Consider the following 7,756-nt stretch of genomic DNA (forward strand, 5'->3'; position numbering starts at 1 on the left):
CCTCCCCTTTCATTAACCCCCCCGCCCCCATCCTTTCTTTAACACCCCCCCTCCTTTCCCGCCAGGCGACAAGGCCTTCGCGCAGTTCCTGACGGATGAGATCAAAGAGGAGAAGAAGATCCAGAAACACAAATCCCTGCCCAAGGTGTCGGGGGGGTGGGAGCTGGAGGTCCACGGCACAGAGGCCAAGCTGGTGCGGAAGATCGCCGGGGAGAAGTAAGTGTGGCCTTCGGAAGGATTCACCCGGGCGAGCCCGAGGGGCTGCAATAATCACCCCATTTCTCCTCGTGCTCGTGTTACTTTTATTGCTCTCTGACCCGTCTACGCAAACTGCACCCCGCAGAGCCCAAGGCCTTTTTTTTTTTTTTCTACACAAGTTTGCTCCTATATTGTGTGTTACAAAGCTTCACACGTTTAAAAGTAACAGTTTATAGTCTAATAAAACTTGAAAGACACTCATTTGTTAGAGCAGTTGGAGGAAGCCAGCTGCACTCAGGCGTGGGTTTTAAACTGCAACACGCGTCTAGAATTCAACCAGTAGTACTGTCCCCACAACAAAAGCTTCAAATAGAAGAAATTTTGCTGGGTATTTGAGTGCGTTCAAAGTAACAGCTTCTGTTTCTTTTGAAGGATAACGGTCACGTTCAACATCAATAACAGCATTCCACCCTCAGCTGATGAAGAAACACAAGATGATCAGAAACCTGATGAGCAGGAGGTAACTTAGTCTTGATGTGCACTTTAGTGACGGGTACACGGAGGGAAGTTAGACCCTTGCCCTTCAGTGTTAAGGGCTTTTTTACTTTCTCGCTTGGTATTTGGAAGCATTAAGTCACAGAATGCAGATTTTTCTGGGTTGGGTGTCACTTGGCTGTGACCCTCCTCTCTGCAGCAGAAAGGCAGAGCAGGGTGAGAGGGCTCAGCGAGGAGAAATGAGAGGGACTTGGGTATCTCCTGCCTGTGCAGCCCCCTGCAATAAATACTGCCTTTTGTACTTGGCTGGCGTAACTCGCGGTGCTGGGAGGCAGTGTCTAGGAGAGGCAGAGCTATTCCACTTGTGTGGTTTTGTTGGTCAGAAGCATCTTGCTCCTGTTTAATAAGACAGAATGCCTGTACAAACTGTAAATGAGCAATAAAATTTCAGGCAGACAGCTTCATCTGCAGTGACACTGATCCTGAACGAGTCAGCAATGCAGCTGCTCTGTATGTAGCAGTTAAATTGCACTTTCTGAAGGGTGGTATTTATTCCAGCGCATTGCACTCAGCTGGGTGGGACGATACTGGGGTCACTTGTACGTTGCTTCCCCTCCCGGGTGTGCCTGTATCCGCTGAGGAGGCGCCGGGCACTTGATCTGCACACCTGTGTGTGTGTCTGGCTGTCACTCTGCCCTGCCGTGAGGGAGGGCAGGCACGACCGGCTCCTGCGCTCAGAACAAGCTGAGTCTGTTGCCAGTTCCTCTCTCTTTGGAGGGACCCATCCGGCTGAGCCGCAGACTCTCCGTGCTGTCAGGGGGTGGCGGATGCTCCCAGAAAGAGGGTGACAGGGAACGACCTGCGCCAGCTGGGCTGTGTTGCTGGGCTGTACTGTCATCGCTCTGGCTCCTGTTCAGACTCCAGTGCTGATGCAACTCTTCTCTTATTTAGCCTGATCTTACATCAACTCCAAACTTCGTTGTGGAAGTAATAAAAGATGACACGAAACAGACCCTTGTTCTCGACTGCCATTACCCCGAAGACGAGGTGGGTATCAAACTGGTTGTGTGTCAGCCGTAGCCAGCTCTGGGCTGTGATTCAGTGTGCGTTTCCTGCTTGAGCGTAGTGTAATTGTGCTGCTGTGGAATCTTAAGTGCTTTTTACAGGCTCTTGCTTTTCGGAATCAGCAGAAAATCCAGTCTCCTCTTATCTCTCTTTTTTTTAACACAAAGAAAAAGGCTTGGTGTGCATTCCTCACATCGTGACCTGGTGTTTCTGGTCAGCTGCTTATTGCCCGGTTCATTGAATTACGTTAGAGGAGGGAGGCATGGCTTAACTTGAACAGTGTGGCAACTTGAGAGGGCTAAACAAGAATGGCCAAAACGAGATAGATTTAATACAGCGTGTCAGTAACTTGCAAACCTCACTGTAGTGAGGTGTCACAAAGAGAAGTAGGGCTTAACAAAAAAAGGGGCAGGGGGGACACGACATAGAATTGAGAGCTTTGGTTCAGACTAATCTTTGTGGTTTATTTTGTAAACCTTAACAGATCATTTATGCAGCCAGTCCTGGCTGACAAAGGTTGGACAGACGTGTGAAGGTTTAGAACCACGCAGAAGAGGTTTTTACATCTTTGTAAAAATCAGGCTGCTGACTGACATCAGGTCACTGCTGGTAGTCTGACCTCTTCGGGGATCTCCTGCATTCTTGTGCATGTCTGTGCTTGTCTTAACGCGCACGTGTTGAGAGGGCAGAGGCACAGCACAGGCACGCGTTAAATGGGGAGAGGCATAGCTTTTGCACTGGTCTTGGGGTTTTGCCTGCAGTGTAATAGTCCTAACTTCGGGATGAGATGGCTGAAGGCACCCAGTAGTTAGAGGTAATGTGTGTCTCACATCTCATCTCCTGTTCCAGGTTGGACATGAGGGAGAGGAAGAAAGTGATATTTTCACAATTCGGGAGGTCAGTTTTCAGCCCACCGGAGAATCAGATTGGAAGGACACCAACTACACCCTCAATACGGATTCCCTGGACTGGGTAAGTGGTGCTAATGTGGCCATAGGCTGCAGAGGGCACTTAGTACCTCGCCCCCGTTTGCTCCGGAGTTATGAATGAGTCCTGTCCCTGCTGCCTGAGGCGGGGGATTCCCCTGCTCTGCCCCATGAGACAGCAGTTCTGCTGCCAACGGAGGGTTATTGCGTCGTCCCGGCTGTTGTGCAGTGCTGGCGGCGTTACTGGCAGTCAGAGACCAACATGCCAAAACTTGCTCTGTTCCAGGTTTTGTAAGCTGGTGATTTCCTAGCAGCTGTATCACATTTTAGAGATGCTTTGATGCTTGCTCAGATATCTTTTAATCTGTGTGCACATCTGTGTTTTCTGGGGTTTCCAGGTATGTTTTATAGAGGTGACACTAAAAGCTAGCATGCCTGAGAACCTGGCAACTGCTTATAAGTGCTCAATGCCAGGCTTTCAAAAGCTTAAATCTTAGTTGGAGGCTGTGTATCATATGATTAAAACTTTACTCCTAGAGTGTATCTGTCTCTCTTTGGGAAGCATTCATGTTAGAATGGGTTAGTGTGCTCTAAAACATCCCACGCTGCTTTTTTTTTTTTCCCCTCTCTGACTTGAGACAGAAAATTAATTAAAAAATTTGTAGGATTTGTGATCTATTCAGATTACAAAAGTCCGAAATTAATCATTTGCTTAGTAATACTGGTCTGTTAAAGAAACCCCAAAACCAAATAAAAACCACACAACAGGTATTAGCATCACCGCAGTAAGCAGTAATAATGAATTGGTTCTCCTGAGGAGCGCAGGGGGAACCCACAAGCAGTAATGTATGCTGGTGTTGTAACAGGTACGTAGGATTAAAGAAGGAGGAAAAAAAAAAAAAAAAAGGAGTTAATGATTGTAAAAGATACGGTCTCTCAAACAAATATTTGCATCAGACACCCCCCTTTCCAGACACTGTTATAGCAACTCACCCCCAAGGCCACAGCGCTACATAGTGGGGACGGGCAGAGCTCGGTAGGTGTGATCTTTGACAGACTTTACCTGCTGACTCCTGCCGTCAGCTGATCACTTCCAGAGTGCAGCTCATTTGTAGTGTTGGGTTTATATGACCATGTTTGGATGAGCTGTTTCAGGTCCTCCTCCCTCCAAGTGTTAAGCCCAAGGCCAGGCCTGCTGGGAAAGGGATGGGGAGCTGCCCAGTCTCCTGTGGGAGGTGGCCTCATCTTCCTGGGAGAAAGAAATGCCAACCACCGTGGGACATCTTAAAAGCAGCCCCTATCCAGGTGTGCTCTGCTAAGGAAGTTTCCTGTTCATTGCTTTCAGGCTCTGTACGATCACTTAATGGATTTCCTGGCTGATCGAGGAGTGGACAACACATTTGCTGATGAGTTAATAGAGCTCAGCACTGCACTGGAGCACCAGGAGTACATTAAATTCCTTGAAGACCTTAAAAGCTTTGTCAAATGTCAGTAGGTTACGCTAGGAAACTTATCTTCAAGTGTGGGTATTCCACAGCACTGCTCCAGGCAGCGATACCCAAATATATCTTCACAACAGATGCAGAGAGTGAGTAACTTTGAATTTGGAAATGAGCATCATGGGAGAATGAGGAGTCTTGCTTGTATTTGGGAATTTGTATTTATGTTGCAGCCCAGATCAAGGTCTCTAACATTACAGTCGGGAATTGTCTCACCCTTCTTGGTGGTTTTTGTACAATTATGAATGAATGTGAAGAATAAAATCTGTTCAACATATCACTGAAAACTGGTGGTTTCTCTTCTTCCCGCTGTACCATTGCTGACCAGAGAGCTGCCACACAACTGATGCTGGGGTTTCCCTCTGCTGGTGCTAATACAGCTGCCTGCAGAGCTGCTGCAGCAGCAGTGTGTGCTGGCCTGGAGTTTTCTCCAGGGAGAGCTATTCCAGCACCTCCAGCCACACGGTGTGCCTCTGTCAGAGCTGCGTCCGTAGGAGGGAGTTTGCTGGCCAGGCAGCGCTAATTACAAATAGGCATCTCATTCCAGAAGTCTTGGCTGTCTGTATGTTAGGGAGTAGAATTCAGGGTCTTAAACGTTGTGTTTGAGGAGCTATTTTAAAGAGGGATGTGCTGCCATAAGCTGTTCTATTAGTATTAATGTAATGTAGCTCTCTTAAAAAAATACCGCAGGGAGGCTGGGGCAGTTCCGTGCCAGCAGAATGACTGAAGGGCTGTGGCTGCTGATGTCCGAGGAACCGCTGCAGGGCGGCAGCTGCGCTCTTCTACTCAAACCCGTGTCTCCAGTTGTTGCCTGAAGGTCATAGCAAGCTTGAACAGAAACCAAAGCTGTAGTCTAGTGTGAGCTGTGAGATCACTGATGCATTGTTAAAGACAACACAAAGGCTGGAATAAACTAAGTATATTTATTTCAAAAGATATACTGTGCCATTAAAAGTGCAGGTCAAGGCAGTACTACTGCCTTTTCAAGTATCTTTTTGATACAGCAGTTACAAGTATATACATAAAAATACTAGCAGCTCTGGGTGGATTTTCAGTCTTGAAGTCCTTCCAGTAAAATGCAACAGCCAAATCCACTTACAGGAGAATTGTCCAGGAGTCACAGACCTTTACAAAAGGTAAGTTGAACAGAGATGCTATAGCAATATATAAAATGAATTATTAATGTTCAAAACAATTTAAGATGCCGTGCTCCTGACACTGTCCTCACCAGGTAGGTACACGCAGTGATCTTAGGTAAGCAGCAAAGCTAAAAGCTTGCCAGCTGTAGCTTGAGCCAAAGGGATGGTATGTGTTTTCTAAGAGGTATGGATGAGCCTTCTGAGGAGGCTTAAACTGAAGTAATTTTTAAAACTTCTCCTCATGAACCACTTACCTGAACAGATGTGTGAACACACAAAATTTGGAAGTGATTGGCTAAGGTGTGAGAAAGGTAAGGCACTAAGTTTGACAGGTCCTTGAGAGATCCCCTAATCCTGCAGTTAAGGTAAATTGTGTAATTTGGCTCTTCCTTTTACAGTTACTGATGGTCACAAGTATAACCATTTCCAATGGAGCTGCTGGAAAAACAGCAACACAAACCCCAGGGGGATCAATGGACTTGTGGTTTCTGCCCATGTAATCGAGCAGTGGATCCAAGCAGAGATCCTTTCCAGGAACCTGACATGTAGACTCACCGGGCAGCTCATGAGAAGACTGGTTTCCTCCTCCATTCCACTGGTAACTGTGAACTCAGGGTTGTGAAAGCACCTGTGACTGTGCTCTGTGATAGTGTTTTCTAGAAGTGACCGAAGCTTCCCTTCTGTCATACCCTGAGAAAAATTGGGTTAAAAGAAATCTTACATTAAAGTTGCTGTCCAAAGCTTAAACATGCATCTCTGCAGCAGGAGATAAGGTGTCACATTTAACACGCTCCTCCCAGCATAGCTTACCTGTGTGCTGATGTATAATCCGCACTGGCAAAGAACCAAATGATTCCTCACAGTCAGGTTATTCCTAGAAAGAGCATACAATGAGCATCATCACCACAACCAGAACAAAGGTAGGTTTTAGCATAAAAAACCTGTTAGATTTAGGAAATCGTCGCTCAGGGTTTTTTATTTTGTTGAAGTTAACAGCGGCCCCTGTTTGCCCACTACTTTAGCCTGTTTGTAAGCCCAAACAGCTGCAGGGGAGTATTCCAATGCCACGGGCTTTCTTACTTTCTACACACTGGGCAGATGACCTTGTCGCTGGCATCCAAGCCATCAAGCATCGCATTGAGACATTCTTCATCAAACTGCAGACTTCGCTCGTACTCCTCTATAACGGACTGTTCTGCAATAACACAGCAAAATACCCTCAGGCATCTGTTAGGCACTGAAGACAAAGCAGCACGCGTGAAGCTGCTGGGTGGACGGAGGCTGGGGCAGCCACTAGTTTCTGAACTTTTCTTTCTTTGGATCAGATTTCTATACTTGAGGAAATCATTCCTGTTAATCCAGTTTTTCCTATGGCTCAATCTTTAGCCAGTCTCAAGTGGGTGACTTTGCGTTTTCCAACCAACAATTTAGAAACATTCTGGATTGATTTATACAGGTTTCTACAGCTCCCAAACACTTCGGTGCTGTTTCTCCGGTCTCCTCTCTCATTAGTTTGTCACAGACCTTAAAGTGCTGCTTAAACTCTTAAAACTGTCAAAAAGGGTCTCAATGCATTAGAGAGGCTACAGAGATTTCTAAGGAGGCTCTTCTATATCATGTGGCCTACAAGAACAAGGGAGCGCAGCCTCAGTGAGTTTGGATTACTAGAAATTCAGGACTATTATAAATCAAATAAGAGTCAGAAAATGTGTAAGAGAAATTACCTTGCAAGATCAACTCCTGTTGGATCTCTTCCAGCACTGCTAGCTCATCGGGGTCTTCTAGCATCTGAAAGGTGCATCAGTCAGTGATTCTCCCATTCTGGCTACTTTCTCACTTAACTTCCAGCACCTGACTGAGCTGCCACTGCAACGTAAATTCATTCTGCTTATTCTTCTGTCTGGTAAATCTCTATATTTGCAAAACCATGCACTGTGTAAAGCAATCTATAATGTTAGCACCTATGCAAAGCCAGCCACAATGGATCAGAACACAGCCTGTCCAAAACATTACTTTTTAAAACACTTAGTTTTATTCCCGTTCTCAGGAGCGGTCAGTGACGCACCAGCTTTGAAAACCACAGATGAGGAACCCACCCTGTGCTGTGGATTCACATGCGGTTTGTGAAGGAAATAAGGAAGTTCCACGGTGATGGGCCCAAAGGCAAAAGCACTCCCACAGCACCGCACCCCGCGCTAGTTGCAGGAGACACAGTGAGTACTGCCAGCTCCAGCCAGCTGTTACAGCTGCAGAGCGCCGCGTTCCATACACCTGCATCACACAGTGTGTCGATGCTGGAGACCGCACCAGCCCCAGAGCGTGTACTGACCTGGGGGAGGCCCTCCTCGCCCCCGCGGGCCGGCGGGCTCTCCTGGGCGGCCTGCAGCCCCTGCCACTCCAGCTCCATCACCTCCTGCACCAGCAGGGCGCCCCC

At 47.1% G+C, this 7,756-nt stretch overlaps 3 protein-coding genes across 3 annotated transcripts in view; 2 read left to right on the plus strand and 1 right to left on the minus strand.

Annotated features, from left to right (window-relative positions):
• C1QBP (complement component 1, q subcomponent binding protein) overlaps nt 1–4,179 on the plus strand; it is a 6,193-nt gene extending 2,014 nt beyond the window's left edge. Inside the window, exons 2-6 of the mRNA XM_009885192.1 lie at nt 66–216; nt 631–718; nt 1,645–1,740; nt 2,608–2,730; nt 4,030–4,179. Coding sequence (XP_009883494.1) covers nt 66–216; nt 631–718; nt 1,645–1,740; nt 2,608–2,730; nt 4,030–4,179 — 608 coding nt within the window. The remainder of the gene's footprint in view (nt 1–65; nt 217–630; nt 719–1,644; nt 1,741–2,607; nt 2,731–4,029) is intronic.
• Nucleotides 4,180–5,278: 1,099 nt separating this feature from the next.
• Nucleotides 5,279–7,756, minus strand: RPAIN (RPA interacting protein; the record flags this gene model as incomplete). Its single annotated transcript, XM_009885193.1, has 6 exons — nt 5,279–5,308; nt 5,878–6,012; nt 6,133–6,196; nt 6,403–6,517; nt 7,047–7,110; nt 7,652–7,756. Coding segments are annotated over 6 exons (513 nt in total), but the record flags the coding sequence as incomplete, so codon positions are not given.
• NUP88 (nucleoporin 88kDa) overlaps nt 7,703–7,756 on the plus strand; it is a 10,883-nt gene continuing 10,829 nt past the window's right edge. The window contains exon 1 of the mRNA XM_009885114.1: nt 7,703–7,724. The gene's annotated coding sequence lies outside the window, so the exon portion shown is untranslated. The remainder of the gene's footprint in view (nt 7,725–7,756) is intronic.

This window comes from Charadrius vociferus, unplaced genomic scaffold (genome assembly GCF_000708025.1).
Source record: "Charadrius vociferus isolate BGI_N301 unplaced genomic scaffold, ASM70802v2 scaffold54, whole genome shotgun sequence".
Lineage (NCBI taxonomy): Eukaryota > Metazoa > Chordata > Aves > Charadriiformes > Charadriidae > Charadrius > Charadrius vociferus.